Source organism: Miniopterus natalensis, chromosome 4 (assembly GCF_054644295.1).
Source record: "Miniopterus natalensis isolate mMinNat1 chromosome 4, mMinNat1.hap1, whole genome shotgun sequence".
Taxonomy (NCBI): domain Eukaryota; kingdom Metazoa; phylum Chordata; class Mammalia; order Chiroptera; family Miniopteridae; genus Miniopterus; species Miniopterus natalensis.
Genome location: NC_142084.1, coordinates 76,443,351 through 76,464,416, shown reverse-complemented (window position 1 = coordinate 76,464,416; position 21,066 = coordinate 76,443,351). Strand labels below are relative to the sequence as shown.

Sequence of the window (21,066 nt, the reverse complement as noted above, 5' to 3'; positions counted from 1 at the left end):
TACCATTGGATCAACTGTTCTGAGGCCTGTGCCTATAAAAGTCAGTGCAGCTCTGGGGACATTCCATGTCAGGGGTGGCTCACTACAAGGGTGGGAGAGGGGCACCCCGCTGCCTGGGAGGATTGGGCTAAAGATTCCTGGGTATCCAGGATCCTCAATCCATTCAGAGACAGAAAACGAGTGAACATCAGCCGGGGTCGGTTGTGTGTCTAGCTTCATGTGCTCTACTGATCTGTACAATATTCTTCTTTCTCTTTTTTAACCCAATGCCAATAAAATAGGAAACGGCAAGAAAATTTGAGAAAGAGCAGCTCCCAGCATTGGTGGTGACATGGGTGGATCCTGTCACTGCTGAGTCAAAGCAAAAGGTCAATCCTTCCCATTAGGCAACAAGAACCACAGAAATATGCATGTTGTCCCCTACTCGCTTTGAGAAGGGGCGGGAGCAGGGTATACAAGTGCGAAATCACTATCCCAGTCCTTGGCTATTAATAAGACCAAGGACACACCCATAGACAAGGTAACATGACTTCTTTTATTATAGGGACAGAATTCAGAGTGATTTTGGAAAAATGATCAGTTTAGGGATACAATGTGTGTATAATTCATTTTGGGCCTGACTTCTAGGGTTCTGAAGCTTCATATCTGTCCCCAGGAGGCCTAAGGAACTCCGGGTGTTTCTTTTTGAGATGCTAACATAAATGCTGTATCGACTACCATCTTTGTGGAGAACCAGGCTCGGGTGTCCAAAACTCAACCCGAAGACACGATGCTAAGTAAAATAAGCCAGACACAGAAGAAGGGACGCTGTACAATTCCACCTACATGAGATGTCTAGAGAAGTCAAATGCATACAAACAGAAAACAGAATGGGGTTTGCCAGGGGCGGAGGGGAGGGAGGAGAGGGGAGTTAGTGTTTAACGGGTACAGAGTTTTCGTTTTGGAAGATGGAACAGTTCTGGACACGGGCGATGGAGACGGTGTTACAACAATGTGAATGTACTTATTAACCCTGAACTGGGCATTTTAGAATGATCAAAATAGTAACTTTATGTTATGTATATTTTCCAATAAAAACATGTCCAGAACTCATTAAAAAAAAGTAAAATACTGGGTAAGGATGAACCACTTGAAGTAGCAGTCACAAAGAGCCATGTTTAGAGGCTAAAATAAGATGTAACACTGCTAGTCCCAAGGGCTCTTCTTGCAGAAGATTTTTCAAATCAAGAGAGTCAAGGACCAGTTAAAATGTTCATGCATTCATAATCTGATAATTGGTCTCCTCTCAATAACTGGGAGAAATCCAAGTAGAAGCATTTGTAATATAAACAAAAGGGGACTTATTTTGTGACATCTAAGCAGACACATTATATTGGGTAAACAGATATGACGGTTTTCACATTAAGAGAATATTTCTTTTGTTGTGTAACCACTCTGCTACTTGTAGGCATCCTCCTTCCACGACAGCACAAGTTAATTGCTCTGGGAAACCAGGGGCTTGGAGAAGCTGTCCTATGCCATTATGACACACAGAAAGCCAGGGCAACCCTGGGAAATAGTTCTGATTTACAGCCTACCTCTTAATTTCGTTTTTCCTTTCTCAAGGTAACCAACTCACTTGAGTAAAAACAATAAACTAAAGATTTTCTAGATATTGCCCTTATCCACACTTCCACAACCCTGCCAGAGATCAATATGGGTTTCTGCAAAGCTCCTGGCTTCTTCAATTTGTAAAACCACTAGCTCATTTTATCACCACTCTAAATGGCTATGTCTCTCTTATAAATGACACCAAAAAATTCCATTAAAATAACAGGCCTCTCAAATAGCTCTTCCCCTAAAGATTGGCAAACAAAGAAAACGTTAGGAGAGCATTTCAAATAGATGTCTTAATGAAGAGGTGTCAGAAGTTGAGCATAATTCATGACAACTGATTTTAAATTCCCTCTGTTTTTCCTGGATCTCCCCATAAGAAAGAAAACCATGGAGTAAATGCATGGCCCCTGTTTGTGCTATTATTTTGTTAATCATAAAGTTTAATTATCAAGAACTAAGAGAAGCTCTTACTGAAATAATTCTACAGGGTGAGATTTAAAGTGTAAATAGGGTTTTAAGAAAATACAAAATAAAAAAATTAAAACCACATTCAGAACTTGTCCTTTAGATCCCAGTGTGGCACCGTGTCTATCCAATTTTCAAAGCAGGGAGCAAAGGCACCAGCTAGATGTGTTCTGATCTACTAAGGAGTCAGAGGATGCCTTAAAAACCAAAGTCGGCTATGCTCCTAAAGGGTCCTTATATGGGATCCTTGCACACTACAGACTCTGTGAACAGGGAGGCTGAGGTCTGGGACCTAGTTTCAACATGATTCGCAGTCACCAGTTAAAAATCAAGAATTTTGTTTGTTCTTTAAGTTCCTATGATTTTATCTGAGAGTAGATTTTTTTGTTTAGTTCACTTTTTAAAATTAACTTTTTAAAGGATAGGGAATAAAGTGGCATAAGTATTCTTGCTCTTTAATAAATTTAGAACCTCAAAATGATTAACTCTACTTATGCTTTGAAATAACTAACACTTCCATAATTATGAGCAAAATAAACACTGGTAGGGTTAAACCCAAACCAAGAAGCGGAAGTGGCTGTCAACACCAGGTACTCTTGTGTAACCTGCATCCTGAAAGAAAGGTCTTCGCTTTAGGTCATGCCACCTTAGGTCCCTATTTCAAGGCCTGGGGAAATTCAAGTCAGCTAGACATTACATGAAAATAATTAAGCTGGAAATGAAGGCATGTGGTACAAGCAACACTCTGTGGGTAGAAAAAATTCAGCATCAGGATGTGGGGAGGAGTCAAAGGAGCAGAATTGTGGGAGTTGATATTCATATTACAAGTGAGCACTCCTTTATTTTAGTAAGATTATTAAATTGTCAAAGTTAACAAAGCGTGTGCATGTACATAGGCAGGCGCAAATACTGAGTGTGACTGAGGAGTCAACAAGGTGGAGAGCTTGGCCAGGTCAGTCGTGGTTTTTGACGGCCTGTAGCTTGAAGAAAGGTGTTTTCCTGGGCCCTGAGCTCTTCTGAGAGTTGTGGGCAAGGATTATGTCAATCTCAAGATAAGAGCTATGGGTTTGTGGGGTTTTTAAATTTTATTTACCTCTTGATAAATTCTAAAATGTTGCCCTCACCCCTTTCCTAATTCTTGATTTCACATGTGATCTGACTGTAAAATAGTGCAGCCCTATCCACTTGGCTCTTTGGGAAGAAAATGCTGACATGCTGAGCTGTCCTGAGTGCAATGTCAGGAAAAGAGCTGACCTGACCTCAACACACTGAGGACATTAACATAATCAGCAGATTTCTTTAGCTTGATGATTAGTAGTATTGGTAGTATTGGCACTGGGAGAAGAAACCCACTAGGGTCAGTACTTTCCCACTCTTTGCCCATGAGGAGATACATTTTTATAGTAACCCAGTACTTACTACACATAAAATACAATTTAAAATATATAATGTAAAAATATGGGTCGAAACAAAAGTTTCATGAAATAATACTTATCATTGGCATTCTATTTTCTATTCTATTTTTCAGTTTCTTTTTTTTTGGAAAATAGTGGTTGAAACCCACTATATTGATTTTGTGATGTGTTATTTGGGGTTATGGGGTTCACAATTTGAAAACTACTGCTCTGGTGGTGCATTTTATAATGAAGGAGAGAATCAAGTAGAAATGGGGAGACGCTTTAGTTCTGGGAGTTCAGCATTGCAACTAAGGGTTAAAGGAGCATGAGTCCCACCAGGAGAGACAGAGCCAACCATAATAATGTCGCTGCATCGCCACACTGCTTAGCTCGAGGGACAAGGGAGCAAGAAGCCTGCAAAGGCCCAGCTGGTCTGTGAATTCACCTCTGAGCCTTTATCCTGAGTTGGCTGGTAGGAAAAAATGGTTGATAGTATTTGCATTATTTTACAGGAGCATTGAGGTCGGAGGATTTGCTTTCACATCTAAAGAAGAGCCATCAAAGAGAAAGCAAACAGTCTAGAGATAGCAGAGCGCAGAGAGGGGATCAGATAGCACAACACAAAACTAGCAGACAGACTTACTCAGAAATGGAATAAGTCATACCTTTTTAGCTTTGTTTTGGAGGGTATATCCTCTGTACCAGCCTGTCAAGGTATAAGAACACACAATCTTTTACGTTATCTGGTATAATATAAAGGCATTAGCAATATACATCCTCATATTCTGTTAGAATACTAGAGTGTAATCCAAGAGACAATTAGCAGGCAATATGTTAGAATATGCACATTTCGGTTTATTATACAATAAAAATCTAGATCAATTTTAGAGCTCTATTCTCTTAATAACCGAAGGATTTAAAATTCATTTAGAATCATGCTTCATCTCTGGTCCTTTGGAGAAAGGATAGATTAAAAACAAAGGCAACCCAACCTCTTAACACTTTCATTAGTGCCCTACAGTCACTAAGTAAGTGTTTTCTCATAAATGAATCTGGACTTCCACCCATATATATATATATACATTCTACAAGTCACCTTATACTATTAAAACAGATATTTAAAATAATTTACATCATTTCTCTTTCCCCTTTTGCCTCTCTTTCCCCTCTCTCCCTCTTCTGTCTCTCTTTTAAGTTCCAAGCATAAGAACCACTACTCTGCAACAACTTTAATCTGGAGTAGCAAATCCTATGTATACAAATATTTGCACCTAACAAATGAAATAAATAATGAAATAACATTTCAAATAATGGTTGGCAATGCTATAAGCATTGTAAAAAGATTGTATGTGTTTGCTTGATGAGGCTTTAAGAAAAGGCTTTAACTTGCTTTTCAAAATTCCAAGAAATATACACATACCTATGGATGTTTCCCCGCCCTCTATCTTGTAGAGAGCATATACAATTTAATCTGCCCGTGAACACATATTTTATATTAAATATTTACTAAGCACCTACTATAGGTAATTCACTGTAATAATCTTCCTCATTCCCCACACCCAAAAGGCATCCTGCTGTAAGAGGCACATATGTGTAAAGCAGCCATAAACACACAGAGGATAGATACAAGCTGCAATTAAAATGGTAGGCAATTGCTAACTGATCTTTCTCGTAATTTGTTCTATGTAAAATCACCCAGAAAATAAACACACAATCTACTTTGGACATGCTACAAGTGGAAAGTTGAATTTACCTTCTTTGCACATAGATTTAATAAATTTTTGAAAATTTTAAACTGTCAGTATTCACAAATTTCACTATTGTTTTTGGGGGTTTTTTAAAAATGTTTTTAATGATTACAGAGAGAGAAAGGGAGAGGGAGAGATAGAAACATCAATGATGAGAGAGAGTCATTGATCAGCTGCCTCCTGCACGCCCCCCCACTGGGGATCGATAGCCCGCAGCCCAAACTGTGACCTCCTGGTTCATAGGTCAATGCTCAACCACTGAGCCATGCCAGCCAGGCTCACTATTGTGTTTTAAATGGAGAAATGGGGCATTGTCCTGTGGAATCATTATGGGTTTGCATCAAGGCCCAGGGTTAAGAGAAAGATACTGGAACAGGAAACACTGCTCCCAATTTAGAATGCCAAAGTGTGGGCGAGTTCCAGAGGTAACTCACACTAAATACCTCTCCCGGGTCTCATGTCTTTAGCATTGGCACACACTTGGCCTGCTGACACATGAAAACGGCTGTTGCCTGAGTGAATGGCTCCAACTTCACCCTGGGGTGGGGGGGAGGCAAGCTGAGAGACAATACTTGAGTCTCTTCCAACCAGTTTCATCTCTCAGTGTCCTATAAAACCAAGCTGTTACAGTGTAGACTTTGCTTCAGTCTCAGAGAGGAATTTACCTGCACTTCTGTAAACAGTATTTTTGCACAGCCATTCATCACAGAAGTATGTTTCCTCAACCTGTCATTTTTGAAAACCTTTTTTAGCCTCTTAAGTCTCCTCTAGAATCATGGTATATGTAAAACCTCTATCTAAACACACAAAATTACCACGCTGAATTTGTAAAAGTGGACATTTTGCTTGGCATCAGGCAGGAGCAGAACATAGTACATACCTAGAGTTTTAATCATATACTATCAAGACTCCATAAATTCAATTGCTAACAACTGCAAGGGATATGGTAATAGCTCAAGAGTTATTACATGCTGCGGAGTCAGCTTCGACTCGTGGTGATCCTGTGCACGAGCAATGCCTACACTGTTCTGTTCTCAGCAGCCCTGCTCAGCTCCTGTGGACTCACGCCTATGGCTTTTTCATGGAGTCAACCGATCTCATATTTGGTCTTCCTCTATTCCTGCAGTCTTCCTGCTGCCCCCTCCCCCCAGCATTACTGTCTTTTCCAAAGAGCCCTGTCTTCTAATGATGTGCACACAGCAGTACTGAAGTTTGGCCAAGAGACTGCTTGCTCATTTCCTCAATCTGGGTTGTGATATAAGCAAGAACACAATTTTTTAATTAATCCCAATATTTAAAGTGAGATGATCATAGTTAAATATGGTTATGTGATTAGGTCTCTGAATGGATATCATGATACAAAGAGGTAGCAAATGTATAGCAACAAGCAGCTATAACAAAATGAGTGATGTGAACTGGTAGGAATCTCAGATCCTCCCTTTAGTACATTATTGAAATAAAGGGGATGGTTTTGGGGATGGCTGAGTCCAGAGGGCTACTCTTACCAACATTTAGGTGAAATGACAGTCTCACAGAGGAAGTTTATAGCAACCATGGTGAGAGTCAAAAGTGATTCCATGTGAGAAAAGTCATTTCTGTTTTCCTGGGATTGTCCCAATCCAGAAAAAAAATCTGTCCCCTCTGATTTGAGCTATCAGAGAGTTCCTAATTCCATTGTCAAAGCTGCTTAGTTTATCTGGTCTCTCAGATCATCTCCATCCGTCAAGACTCCATCATCTGCTCGATTTCACCTCCGGCCCAAATGTCTCTCTCTCTTCCCAGCTCCCACATGACAGGTCCCTCACTTGGCTCTTCTATCCTCTGTATACAGCCATTCAACGAATACTTATTAAGCACTAATTTAGGCACCAAGGTGTCGTGGAGAACAAGAGTTATCATGAAAATTACACTCTGATGTTAAAAAAAGAATACATAAACTAGATGATCTCAGATAACGACAGGGCCAAGAAGTGCTCAACAAGAGTAACATGGCAGAGAATGGTGACACAGGACATTAGTTTAGATGAGGGGGTCAGGGACAGGAAACTCTGGGAAGCTAAAAGGAACCAGTCATGAAAGGGAAAAACAAAGTATGGAGTTGGTGAGAGGGAGGCATGATTCTCAAGCCTGATCCCCATCAGATTTACCAGGGGACTTGGAAAAACAATGATGCCTGGGCCATATCCCCACATATTATGACTTAATTGGACTTAAGTGGGACCCAGGCTTAGTGTTTCTAAATGTTTTCCTGGTGATGCTAACATGCAGCCAGGATTGATTACCATATATACAGGTGGGATATGGATTTTATTCTAAGTACCATGGGAAGCCAGTGGAGGGTTCAAAAGGACATCATGCCTTACGCTTTTTAAAAATGTATATATTTTATTGTTGACAGTATTACAGATGCCTCCCATTTTCTCCCTTTTTGCCCCCTCACCCCCACCCCAGGTCTTCTCGATGCTATTGGCTGTGTCCATGGGTTATGCATATATGATCTCTGGTTAATCTCTTCCTGTCCCCTCCCCCACATCACCCCCTTTGCACTAAGATTTGTTATGTTCCATGCATCCATACCTCTGGACCTATTTTGTTCATTAGTTTATTTTGTTCTTTGGATTTCACAAATAAGTGAGATCATGTGATATTGTCTCTCCCCGAGTAGCTGATTTCACTCAGCATAATACTCTCCAGGCCCATCCATACTGTTTCAAAGCGTAAGAGCTCCCTTTTTCGCAGCCACATAGTATTCCATGGTGTAAATGTCCCACTTTTTTATCCACTCAGCTACTGATGGGCACTTGGGGCTGTTTCCAGATCTTAGCTACTATGGAGGGTTCAAAAGGACATCATGCCTTACACTTTTAAAAGATCATGCCAGATGCTCTATAAGAATAAATCATGGGAAGTGAGACACAGAAAGAGGAACATCAATAAGGAGATTAATCGGTGCAGTGAAAATGAAGAGAAATAAAAAGACGTGAGACAGATTTTGAATCAAATGTAGTTGCTCTTGATTTAGCTGGGAATAGCCATGAAGAGGGGAAGGTAGGCAAATATTCAAGGGCATATAGATCTTGAGCTTAGTGTTAGGTAAATGAGTAGTATAGGAAGCTTGAAAAAAGGAAAATGTTGGGGATTGGGTGACAGAATCAAGAGATGTATCTTGGCCCCTCTGCTTCTGGTCCTGAGCAACTTGAGCCCTGAGCCATTAGGTGGGACAGGGCAGCTGAGCTGTCTGCATAGACGATGGGGAGAGCGCCACACGGGGGCCAGGCTAGCATGGTACGTTGAAGCCCAGGCAGGGCAAGTGGGCATGTATCCATACGGGGCGGGGGGCCCATATGGGGCATCGGAGCCCAAAAGGGAAGAGGAGGGTTTCCACACACAGGACTTGGGGTGGAGGGACGGGACAGTGGTCTGACATGGCTATCAGAGGGAGAACAGCTGTGGAGGATGTCCACATGGGAGAAGGTGTGGTAATGAAGATCGAGAATGGTTACATAATTGGGGATGGACTGAATAAGGAAATATATTAGGAATATTGAGGGCCAGTTTCCCTACTGTAACAGAAGGGAGTGACAAGCACAGAAAGGGAAAAACCCAGAATGAACCCTGTGATGCTGGAATGGAGTGAAGGTGTCCCTGTGTACTCAGGACTTTCAATATGCTTAGGTCAAAATTCGTAGAAGTGTTATTCTGTTTGTACACACATGCCTATTATTCCTGGCTCTGCTGAAACACCTTTTAGTTCTTATTTTTCTGACCCTGACACACAGACGATGAATCCCTCAGAAAAGAAGCTGTCCACACACCTGGCCTAGAGAGCAACCAGTCCACAATGAAGTGGGACAGAGGATTCATGGGGCATGAGTCCAAGGAAAAAAAGAAACTGAGACACCATCTCATTTGTCTGACACAGTGGGAGGAGAGAAACACGTCTGTCCGAAGGACTGGATAGGAAATAGAGGTAGGGCCACAGAGAACCAAGGCAAACAAATCCATGATGATCTAAATGAGAATAGCAGTGGTTTGGGGGGGGGGGGTTCTAATTGGGTGGAAGAAAACAACAAGGAACTCTCTGGGGCAAGGGAAATGTTCTTTTATCTTGATTGGAGTATGGGTTACACAGGGTGCATTCATTTGTTAAAACTCATGGGACTGTAAACCTAAGATGAGGATATTTCGCTGTATATAACTTTTATTGCAATTTTTAAAAACCATACAAAAATGTATGCTCTCAGCTGAACATTACAAAGTCACCACCTGGAAGTGCATGGAATTAAATGATAATGGCTTGCTCAGGGACTAAGCTTGAAACTGCCTCTGACACCAGTTGGAGTCACGCGTGAACCATTTCTTCATTACTTTTCCTTCGCACTGAGCCCTGAACGAACCCTTCTGCCCTCCCAAACTGGCTCTGAGGGAGCTTTGCTACTCCCAAAGGGTCGGTCTCATAGTGGAGTTTCACTCGCTCATTCAACAGAGGAGATGCCAGGGGGACAACACATGCACCGCCTTCATCTGTCTGAGTCTTATTCTCCAAAGGGAAGAGAAGAACACATACTCATGTTAGCGCATCCGCAAAGACACAAATAAAGCAATTTCATGCAGGGCTAAAAGTTGTGAAGAAATGAAAGGGTAATGTGGGAGAGCGGGACATGTGGGGACGGGTGACTACGTCTCTCTGAGAAGGTACCTGGGAGCTGAGGACTCACATCACTGATGTGGTCATTCATTCATTATACATAAAAGCACTTAACTGAACACCAGTGTGCTGGACACTGTCTTCGAAGAGAAAGAAAACGGATCTGTAAACAATTAAATACAAAAGGGCTTTTAACGATAATGCTTGGAAATAGCATCATACAAGGAGAGAATCGTGAATATGCTAAAGGCTGGCCAGGCCATTACTGAGGGGACTCTGAAGACTTTTGAACCACAAAAGCATCACTTAGATATGTAAGTCAAGGAGTGGGGTTTGTAAAATCCCTCCTTATAGTGTATTGCAGTTCCGGGATAAATTGGTTTCCTCTTCCCTCTAATCAATAAATTAGTTTTTTATTGTGAAAATACATAACAGTTAACCATTTTAACCATTCTTAAGTGTACAACTCAGCAGCATGACGTATATTCACAGTATTTGCACAGCCACAATTTTTTTTTGGTCTCCTAGGAATTAAAGATACCATTTTCAGGCACCCATGATGCGGGGGAGGGGGAGGGGCTGGGAAGGAGCAGGTGCTAAATCCTGTTGTTTTTGCCTTTCAGTGTCACTGGTCTGGTAGCTGGCTAGGTGAAGCTCAGTTAATTAGGTCAAGGTCAAAGGTTCTATCCCCTGGGGGTCAGGTAACCTGTCAGGTTTCCATGGTCATAGCCCGTTCTCCTATCCCCAGTGAGTGTCCCTCCAACCCTCCAAGCCATTCCTGAGGTCCCTGTGGGGAAAGTGTGAGCAGAAACAGCACGCAGGACAAAGGCAGGGCTCAGCTGTTGGATCCTTGCCCATGGGCGGCACACTCACTGCCTTCCAGAGCCTCGGGCTTCAGGATGCTCACTTTCCAAATGCACTGAGCAGCTCACTGGGTCTTGAAAAGAATTTCTAAGGCAGAATGTAAAATACGCAAAGATGGTTCTATTCTCTTGTACCTTTTTGGGGGGACAAACCAGTCCTCCTGGTTAGTTATCTTAGCTCAGTTTTGTCTTTGAGAGAGGCAGATAGATATTGGAAGTCTGAGCTCCAAAGAAACTCACTGTTCACTGAAATTCAACACCCTTACTTTAAAAAGAGGAAATATAGGCAAGGAAATGAAAGTGCTGTCCAAAGTCAATCAGAGCGACCTACTATCAAAGCCCGCTATGCAAATGCAGGTCTCCTAGCAGCCAGCTCCTCTCTCTCTTCCTGGCCCAGGCCGCAGCCAGGACCACGCTAGCGGACAGTGGCTGGGATGCGTGCACTGCCTCAGGGGCAGGAAAGCGTGGCCATGGAATCCACCAATAAAAAACCACAGGCCCCAGCGCACCAAGTCAGTGGGGGAAAAAGAGATGTGGTTTCTATCTTTGACTTTCTTCTTGGACGAACAAGAGAAAGATGTGCTTTTGCAGTACCTGGCACACAGCAGGCACTCAATAAGCTTTTGATGAATGTATTAGTGAGAAAGAGAAGGTGTCCCTGAGCCAGTGGCCATGGACAGAATGCACTGATGCAAGAAATGTGCAATAAAATCTCCACCTATAAGGTGAAACCTGATGCCAGAGAACCCTCCTTCTCTCTCCCTGGGATCCCAGGCCCAGTGGGCACAGCTGGGCAGGGTCCAAGCACCCCACCTATGAGGCCAAAATGTCCAGAAAAGAGGAGGCACTGCTCAAACGGACTTGTCTGAGACCTAAAGGCCTGGGTCTCCATTCTGATTCCGTGCTAACCAGCTCGGTAGGACTCTGTTTCTTCAGCTGTTAGAGAAACGAAGGCTCTCATCTCTTCAACTTCCTTCCACATAAACAGTCTATTCTTTTTTTTTTCCAACTCACTGCCTCCTAACATCCAACTCCATAGCTAAAAGGCTGAGGTTCCTCCTGGTGGCCTACCATAGATGGCAATGTCGGAGGCCTCCTCAGACAGGCAGAGGGAGCTGGTCCAGATGGGGTGCAGGGAGGTGTAGATCCACTGACACATCTAAATGCCGCCCGCAAAACCAGGGAACCTCTCTGACTTCACAGACACTTGCAAGCTCAGTGAGAAGGAAATATAACCCCGTCTTGTCTAATCAGCATCGTGACTCCTGTTGGCCAATTCCCTTTATATTTTCTGCATGTGGCTCTTTCTTTTTTAAAGCAAAGTAATCTGTTTTTTTTAAAAAATCAGTCCTTCTTGCTACTGGCTCTGGTTTCCCTGTTCTGTGATCCCTTTCACAAACTTACCCACAAGGTCTAGAAAGTCGAAATGATCAAATGCAGCACGTGGTGTCATCAGCCTGCCCCTCACCCTTCTGTAGGGTTTGTTGTCATCAGCACCAACTTGCAAGATGTACGAGAACAGGGTACAGGTCCACGAGCGAGGAATCAATGAGCCAAGCATGACAGAGTTAAGGTCACTTTTATAAGGAGCTCTGTGGGGCCTCAGTGAGTTTGAGAGTATCATACACCCCAAGTCCTGCCCTTGAAGAATTTGTAATTGAATTGCTAGTGGAACAGAGAGACACAGGCAGAGGTGGGGAGACACAAGCTTGCACGTCTCGCTTACCAGGATCCCTGGAATTCCAGTACAGGCTGCTCTTTTCATAAACCCACCTAAGCCTCCTGAGGACCCTGAGGTTAGAGAGAAGTCAAGGCAGCCTTCATTTGGGAAGGGGGAATGGAGGCCCCTATAAGGAGCCCACCATGTGTAGAGATCTGTGTACCTTAGCTAAAAGGACAAGCGAGGTGAAGAATGTACCCCAATGCGACACTCAGCACTGTCCCCAAGGCCCCTTTGGCCTGGGTCACTTAGAAACTTGCTCCAAGTGCCTCAATGGAATGCATCCTCAAAATAAAAGGGCGAAGCTATATTTTAGGACTCTAAACATGAACCACTGCTCCCCCCTTGGGTACCCACACAGCCAGGGGCGAAGAGACGCTGTCAGGGACGTGACAAGATTAGCAGTGGCAGAAGCAGAGGTGGAGCCCAATAGTGGTGACAGCATTAAGAGTCCCGGTGGCAAAAGAGGGGAAGCAAGAGTACTAATATGAACCACCTGGGACCTTTCAAGAGTGTCAGAGCCAAAGACCACTGGGTTCAAGTCTAGAGCCACCTTTCCCAACACAGGCAGGAGGCCACAATCAGGGACACGAATTGTACATTCGCTCCACACACACGCAGGGTAGGAAGAGTGCTCAGGTTGGGGAAGTCAGAGTCCCCACCAGAATCCTTCTGTTTATTGCGTCCCCTCTGACCTCCTGCCAAACCTAAGGGAGTTGGACAAACTATTGGAAATAGCCCACTCCCTCAGTAATTCTTACCTGGAGTGTGTGGGCTGGGGGAGGGACCAGTATCCCTGGGTGCGGGGAGTGACTCTGCTACGCTCCCCTAGAACAGACATGCCCACCTGCTTGGACAAGGTCAGCTCCTGAAAACAGGCAGGTGGGGGGGGGGGGGCAGGTGAGGCACCTGGGGGTGAGGTGAGCCCAAGCATGCCCAGCGGGGGGCAGCGAGGAGCCAACTGGCCAGGGCGACCAGCTTGCGTGGAAGAGCTGGGCGGGGGAGTGAAGGGGGTGACTTCAGAAAGAGCTCGCCCTGAGAGAGACGCATTTAAACTTGTCTGACAGCTGTTTAAAATGCAACAGAGCCTCACCCCCTTTGAAAAACTGGATGCCACGTCCAGATAGAAGTGTCATTTCCTCAAAGGCCTCGCAATGTGGAAAGTATGGTCTGCTTGGATTCCATGGGACCCTGGTGGGAATCGCAGCTCTGCATTTAACAGCCACGTGGACGTCTTCGAGTTTCAAAGCCTGATTTTCGTATCTTCAAACAAGCATCGGGAACTCTGATCTCCTGGGATTTTAAGAGCTGAGACCAAGTACACAAAAGCCCTGAGCTCAGTGCCTGCCACATTCAGGAGTGTAAAACACCAGACAAATTGGGAAACTAGGGTGCCCAATGACAACTGGGGACTAGCTCCTCCTCCAGGGCCATCACCTGGTTCCTATGCTGGTGACGGCAGGAGACTGTATTTGGATTCTCTCATTTACTTTCTAAGGAATGTGTCTGCCCTCTGGAAGGAGCAGAACCTCTCTAAGTTACTTTTTTAAAATGTCTATTGATTTCAGGGAGAGGGAGAGAAAGAATTGAAACATCAATGATGAGAGAGTCATTGATCGGCTGCCTCCTGCACGCCCCCGCCTGGGGATCCAGCCACAACCCGGGCATGTGCCCTGACAGGGGATCTCCTAGATCCTAGGTCGATGCTCAACCGCTGAGCCACGCCCGGCCGGGCTAAATTATTCTTGAATTGCAGGTGATCACCAAAGCTGAAGCTACAAAAGCAGCTGGCATAGCATGCGGGGGCAGCTTCACTCCAAAGTGGGATCACCTGATAAGAGGTACGTTTATTTTCCAACAGAGTAAGTTCCATGACCCAAGAAAATGACAGCAAAGAGAACCCAAAAAAGTAGAAGAATGAACTTGGGTGACAGAAAAACCATATGACAGTGGCTGGAAAAATTGAGAAACATGGTGGTGAATAACCCAGGGCCTGAGAGGAGACAGAATGCAGCCCCAGAAGACCTCAAAAGTTACCAAAATAGGTTATAGGTTATTTTGAGGCCTGATTTAACATTCAGTGAGCAGTGAATCTGAAAGTAAGGCTAATTTTAAAAAAAATTTCCCCCACCCCTTCCCATTCCTTCAGTTCCAACTACAATTTCAGAGCCTTAAACCTGCATCGGTGAAAAACTGAAACAAGTATTCAAGGTTAGGGTTTAGTGGTAACTTCCTGCCATTTAGAAGATGGACTGGATTGCCAATCTTACGCTCCTGTCAAAGTTAAATGCACACACATTTAATGTTCTTGTTCGAATGACAAACACTGGGGACAGTACACAGAAAATAAGGGTTAGACTAATAGCCCTTCGTTAACTAGAATTTTCCTCCCTTGCCCTGTGCGTACCTCTCTGTCGCCCGAGTTACACGTGGAGGTGAGGCAGGAAAGAGCTGAAGTTCTCGTGTGCTCCTAAGACTCATTTGCGGCACCTAAGCTTTCCTGGCAGCATGTTTTCTGCTCCTGTAACACTTTCCGTGGAATGATTTGGCTCCATGGGCTGAATAAAATGGAGGCACTCTAACACAGTTAATATTTATGATGTATAAGCATCTTTATATGCTTTTAAAGATCATAAGGGACTTATATTACTATGAGCAAAGCACAGGCATACATTTAGCTTTCTCTCTCTAGTTATAAGCAAGAGAAGTAGCTAATTCAGATCTGCCCTCAATCAATTTTGAACTTTCCTCTAGAACTTTCTCCTTACATTAATTCTTAACTGAGTCTTACCCAGCCCTGCAATGATTTGATGTACTATGTTTCGCAATGGGGAGAAGACACTGAAGACGTTTTTGATAGAAGCTACACACCAAATTATGTGAATGGCCCAGCATCCCGGGGTGAGCACAGTCATGAGTGGGCATGGATGTCCCTGGCATGGAAGGAGCCTGCCCACCACTTTGCTCCCTTCCAAACCCTTGATCCCTTGGAGACCAAAACTTATAGGACACCATAAGCTCAAGAGAACATTTCTCCAGCACACCTCAAGTGCACCTTTGCTTTTGGGCTGAGCTTGCCTCCTTAGGTGCCTGGGCAGCTGCCCAAAGGGGCCAAGTACAAGGAGCAGCTCATGACAAAGTCACTGAATGAAGGCACCACTCAGAAAGGGCTCTCATTCCTATCCTACAAGATCCCATATCCGCCTATGGGTGAGTAACATAAAATTTGAAGATGGAATTTTAGAAGCACGTTCAAATGTATCCCAAAAGGAAAAACAGGAGGCATTCTCTTCTTGATAAAATTAAATCTGAGATGACACTCTTCATAGACTCTACCTTTTAACTAGCTTTCCTTGCGAAAACACTCCTACTGCCACATACAGCTTTTAAAAGAGCACATCTCAGGAACGTATGTCCCCAGCAGTAGTCACTGACAAGCTGTACTTAAAGGTCAAACAGATGTGGGAAGTGACCGGCACACTCAACAAAATGCCACCTGGCCTCATCTGCTTTCTAGGTTAGTGCCAAAATGTTCGCACGCAGCCCTCATCATAAACACCAAGCTGCCGGGCTCACTGCCATTCATGTTTGTGAAAGGCGGCTGTTTTTATTACTAGAGAATGGTGAGACCAGATTCTGAATCACAGTCAACTTCCAATCATCTTGACTAGTGGTGTAAGAAAAGTCAATGAAGGTGACAAATACTTCGAAGGCCTTAGTTTACACATGCTGTTAAGAACTGATTTTTAAAAACCTATTGACTTTTTTGTTTCACTCACCTAGGACCAATGGGCATGGCTGACCCAATAGAGAAGGAAATGCATAGAAAAGAAGAGCAATAAAGGATGTCAAGGCTGCCGGGTTGACTAATGATTGTACAGGGTATGGCAGGATGTGACAATCCGGCTTCTCGAATGGGACCTCCAAAGGGTTTGATGAGACTGGACCGTATCTCTGTGTCTAGGAGTTTGTTTCTGTTTTGTATCATATGGCCCTGTGTAGGGTTCCTATGACCACATCTCAGAAGGATGCTTATTAAGCCACTGCTTGAAGAAAAACCTTTAAATTCACTCTTTTTTTTTATGCCTCTGTCATAAAGTTTTGTCAGCCATGGGGCCAAAATTCGATATGACATTACTCATCCGTCATAAGACTGCCCTCTACACTCACTCAAAACTTCTTGCTTTATCAAGATGAGAGTTAAAACACATACAGCCCAAGTCATAATCCATTTCTATTCCTTTGCATGTTATAAGGGGGGTGGATTTCTTGATTAAGGTGTCTTTTAAAACTGGCCTCACTCCATACAGAAGAACTTGGGTATACTGGGCACCTCCTAAATATACACACAAGTGCTTCTTTTTGTTTCTTTCAACTTTCAGGTTTGCCCATTTCCTGTGGTTCCAACCCAATCATTTGCGCTATCCTTGGCAATCATATAAAATGTTATGCTGTGCCTGTCTCTGTAGAGCTTGGAATGCCTTTGAGACATCTCATTTTGCTATTTCCAGTAGGGGCCAAATGTGTTGTGTTTACACCCCGACATCACTGTTAACATCAGCCACTCTCTTAACTTGTGAGTGGTTTATGGTGCTGAAAATGAATTAACCAATGGCTCTGGGTCAAATGCAGGAAACCAGTACCCGCTGGTGGAAGAACAGACCCTGACTGTGAAATCACTGCACCTAGACTTTGGTTAATCACAGGAGAGGAAAGCATCGCAGGAGCAGGGATGCTGGGACCTTACTTTTCAAAGCACTTTAATCATTTTCAATTCAACACTGACCCAATTTCAGATGAAATAGCCATGACACAGGGAGAGTTAAAGTGTCTTGCCCTGGGACAGCAAACCTGGATGGGGCAAAGCCATCTAACTTCAAGTCTTCCATCTCCTTCTCCCTCTCCATCACCTCATCTATCCCTGCAATACCAACCTTTTTCCCCACAGCACTTACAAATATCTGACTTTTTTTTTTTTTTGCTTACTTACTTTATTCATTTGTTTTTGTCTATCTCTTGAATGAAAACTGTACTAGAGCAGGAGCCTTGTTGTTTTGTGACTCAAGTGACCGCAGTGCCTAGAACATCTCCTGTGCTCGATAAATGCACTGGGCACAACCTAAGCGCATAGTGCTTGCTCAGCGAGTGTTGAGTGATAAATGACCACATTGAGCTCTCCAGGTGGCAATGCTTTTAAAGGACACACAAGATGGAAAACAGCTGTCTCGCTGCCAAGTCCCTTGTCTGGTTAAAGAAGCAAAGGCGTGGCAATGACTAGAGGCAGGCCAGTGCCAAAGGTGAAGCGAGGCAAGGATCCTTGCTTCAGTCCTTGTGACTTTAGTTCCCTGAAAAAGTCTTTAAAGGCAAATAATTCTTCAGGGCCTATAAAAGATGAGCAGTATATAGCTTCTCAGTCACAATTCTACTCCCTCTGTCATTTTTAGTAACAAATGAAGTTCAGGGGAAAGTCACAGAAAGAAACAGATGATAAGGGGTGAGCGATAGCTCTCTCGTTTGGGCTGTGGTCTCGTTTTGGAGCCAAAGCTCAAACAATCATTCTGGGAGTTCCCCAAAGGATCAAACACAGGGTTACCATATGACACAGCAATTCCACTCATAGGCACATACCCAAGAGAAATGAAAATGCATACCCGCACAAAAATGTGTACACAAGTGTCCAGAGCAGCATTATTCATAATAGCTAAAAAGTGGAAACCACTCAAATGTTCATCAACTGATGAATGCATAAACAAAATGATACATGCATACAATGAATATTATTCAGCAATAAAGAGATACGAAGTACTGACACAGGCTACAGCATGGATGAGCCTCCAAAATTTTACGCTATGTAGAAATCAGTCACCAGGGACCACATATTATATATGACTCCATTTACATGAAATGTCTATAACAGGCAACTCTATGGAGATAGAAATTAGGTTGGCGGTTGCCTAGAGCTGAGGAGTAATGACCACTAATGGGTACAGGGTTTCTTTTGGGGGTAACGGAAATGTTCTGAAAGTAGATAGTGATAATGGTTACCCAAATCTGTGAATAGTGTACTTTGTAAGTACCTATTAAATTATATATTTTAAACTGGGAAACTGTATGATATTTGAAATACATCTCAATTACAAAAAAAAAAAAAAAAAAAGCTCATGCAATAACCAAATTCTTCTGCAGCTTGCAGAGAACGGAGAAATGCTGGAGCCCTGTATTTCCCTCACAGAAAGAAAAAGGCAGGCCTGCCCTGTAATATCTGGGGTTTTGTGGAAGTGACCTCTGCCCCCTTTGCTTTCCACACTAGCCTACCTTGCTCCAAAAAGCTTGCCTTGGGCCCTGATTTTATCTTCACTCATTCAGCAGACTTATTTTTTTTAATTTACTTTATTATTGAGAGTATTACAGATGCCCCCCCATTTCCTCCCCCTTGGCCCACCTCTATCCATCTCCCACCCCACCCCAGGCCTTCACCTGTCTGTTGTCTATATCTATGGACTATTCATATATGCTCATAAGTTCTTAGGTTAATCTCTTCCCACCCTCCTTCCCACCTTCCCTCTGAGATCTGTCAGCCTGTTTCATGGGTCTGTGGTCCTATCTTGTTTGTCAATTTATTTTGTTCCTTAGATCTCACTTCATACAAGTGAGATCATATGATATTTCTTTCTCTGACTGGGTTTTTTTGCTTAGCATAACTTTTGCTGAGTACCTACTGCATGCCAGGATCTCTGCTAGGCACAGGACCTGCAGGTGAAGGGGGAGCAGGCTTGGCCTTGAAGGAGCTATCACTTTCATAATTATTTACTCAACCACAGGGCAGGAAAGAGCAAAAGGAGAGTCCTAAGTGGTATTCTGTTGTGGGTTGTGGGCAGAAAAGAATTTTTCATGTCTGGGTTCCAGAAGGGTGGACTCACGTCCACACGGAAATAGCACACACACAGACAGGTCTGGTATGCAAATATCTCAAAGGCGTGGGGGTGTGGGGGAGCCCCAGGAGTCAGATCTGACAGAAAGCTGAAGGCACAAAACACCCAGGGCTGTGAATCGGTGCCAGCACTACCCTTAAATTCCATCTGGCAGGCTGTGGGCGTTTCCATTTTGTTTATTTTTTTAAAGGGAAGAGGAGATGGGGGAGAAGGGAGAGAACACAAGTTATTACTCAGCATTTCCATCGTGTTTAATGTTTGCAAAGCACTCCTGTCCTCACTTAGTCCTGAACTGCCTGAAATAATAAAGGAATTTGAGAACCCAGCCAAGAACTCCTAAGTACTTAGCAGATATAACAACCTATCACTGCATCTGGTAGGGCAAGCACTATTAAAAAAATTAATCCAATAAAATGAATACTATTTTTTAAATTAATCCAAAATAATAATCTCTGTAAAGCTGACATGCCATTGGGCAATGAATGAACTCACTAAACTCATGTTCTAAAGCTGCTCATTCACACCTTGACACACACCCGCTTTTACAGGATGGGCGCTGATGTCCTTCTCTGAGATGATAGAGGCCTATGGCTGACACACCAAATATTTTATAACAGCAGTTAACAAGAAAAATCAGTTTCCTGCTGTCAGGAGACAGAACCTGGATCATCATATTAAAGATGCAGCATTGATAAAGCACCAGTTTTTTTATGATTGCCTATTGATGGGCCAGCGCTTCAAGCAAGCATCCTGCTGTGTGAGCTGCAATACACAAGGAACACCGAGGCTTCTGAACAAAAGCTTGGAACGTATGTGAAATGGATGCGCGTGTGTGTGTGTCTGTGCCTGTGTTTATATTTATAGTCAAACAAGCTCAGTGACCACCTCAGCTTGTCCCTAGAACTGCTACCTTTAAGCAATGTTCACCAGTCAATTGGGAAGCTATCTGTAAAGTATAAGTAGTATGCACTCTTAAAATTACCATAAATATGAATCTTATGAGGACAAAGTGCTTCCATTAGCTCTTTCAGAAAATATGTTGGGGTCATATAACAATGAAAAAAGAATTTTGAAAATGCATTTAAAAGACATCATCTGCTTTATTTCAGATCAACTCTCTACTCTCCTCCCACACTCAACAGGACAAATAGAAAAGCTGGACAACACACACACACGCACACACACTAAAGATCTAACATGGCAAAGTGAACAATTGCCAGGTCAAGATCTTAAAAAGACCAACTCAGAGATATGAGGCCAGAATTTGGGGCTGCGTTTATCTTGGAGCATCTGCTGAGTTAAGAAAAGGTTCCTGAGTGACTGAGCAGCATTTCTGACGGTTTGTGGGGCCAGGAGGGCAAACTGGAGCCCTGGGACTGCCAATGAGTTGGCTATAATTTCAGACAAGATACACTAAGGAAAAAAAGATTACTACAGACAAAGATAATGAAAAAAAGGTTTAACAAACAGAAATTAAAAGTTGAAATTGTTTAACGTTACAATGTTAAAATTGTATGCACCTAAAAACAGGCCTGAGAATATGTAAAGAAAGACAGCCATCACTATAAACTGACACAAACTGCAATCGTGGTGGAAGATTTAACACAGTTCTCTCAGTAACAGAAGCAACAGAAAAAAGGCAGCATGTAGTAGATTTGAAAACAAATAATGACAAATATATCAGAATCTATTTGTCA

General features: G+C 43.2%; 1 protein-coding gene across 1 annotated transcript in view; it reads right to left on the bottom strand.

Moving 5' to 3' along the window:
• DOCK5 (dedicator of cytokinesis 5) overlaps positions 1-21,066 on the bottom strand; it is a 162,033-nt gene that overhangs the window by 99,357 nt on the left and 41,610 nt on the right. Inside the window, exon 3 of the mRNA XM_087816863.1 lies at positions 4,124-4,164. Coding sequence (XP_087672989.1) covers positions 4,124-4,164 — 41 coding nt within the window. The remainder of the gene's footprint in view (positions 1-4,123; positions 4,165-21,066) is intronic.